The sequence below is a fragment of the Nanorana parkeri genome, unplaced genomic scaffold, assembly GCF_000935625.1.
Source record: "Nanorana parkeri isolate BGI_ZX_2015 unplaced genomic scaffold, ASM93562v1 scaffold3287, whole genome shotgun sequence".
Taxonomy (NCBI): Eukaryota; Metazoa; Chordata; class Amphibia; order Anura; family Dicroglossidae; genus Nanorana; species Nanorana parkeri.
Window position 1 is genome coordinate 58,903 of NW_017309555.1, and position 295 is coordinate 59,197.

At 55.9% G+C, this 295-nt stretch overlaps 1 protein-coding gene across 1 annotated transcript in view; it reads right to left on the bottom strand.

Moving 5' to 3' along the window:
- Positions 1 to 295, bottom strand: part of FCF1 (FCF1 rRNA-processing protein) — a gene marked incomplete at its 5' end in the record, with an annotated part of 4,209 nt that overhangs the window by 3,310 nt on the left and 604 nt on the right. Inside the window, one exon of the mRNA XM_018574851.1 lies at positions 4 to 134. Within this exon, the coding sequence (XP_018430353.1) occupies positions 4 to 134 (131 nt within the window). The remainder of the gene's footprint in view (positions 1 to 3; positions 135 to 295) is intronic.

Consider the following 295-nt stretch of genomic DNA (forward strand, 5'->3'; position numbering starts at 1 on the left):
AATCCATCATAGACTGCACGATGTCCAGTTTGGCTTTGATGGAGAAATTGATGAAGTTTGTGTCGACCAGAATGTGGTACGGAGGTCCCAGGTTTGTATTATACTGGAAGAAGAGGCAGGACGGCACCTGAGGACTAACCGAGGAGATATCTGTCAGCATGTGGGCCCGTACCCCCACCCAGAATCTCTCCGAAGGGCCCGTACCCGCACCCAGCCAGAATCTCTCCGAAGGGCCCGTACCCGCACCCAGCCAGAATCTCTCCGAAGGGCCCGTACCCCCACCCAGCCAGAATCT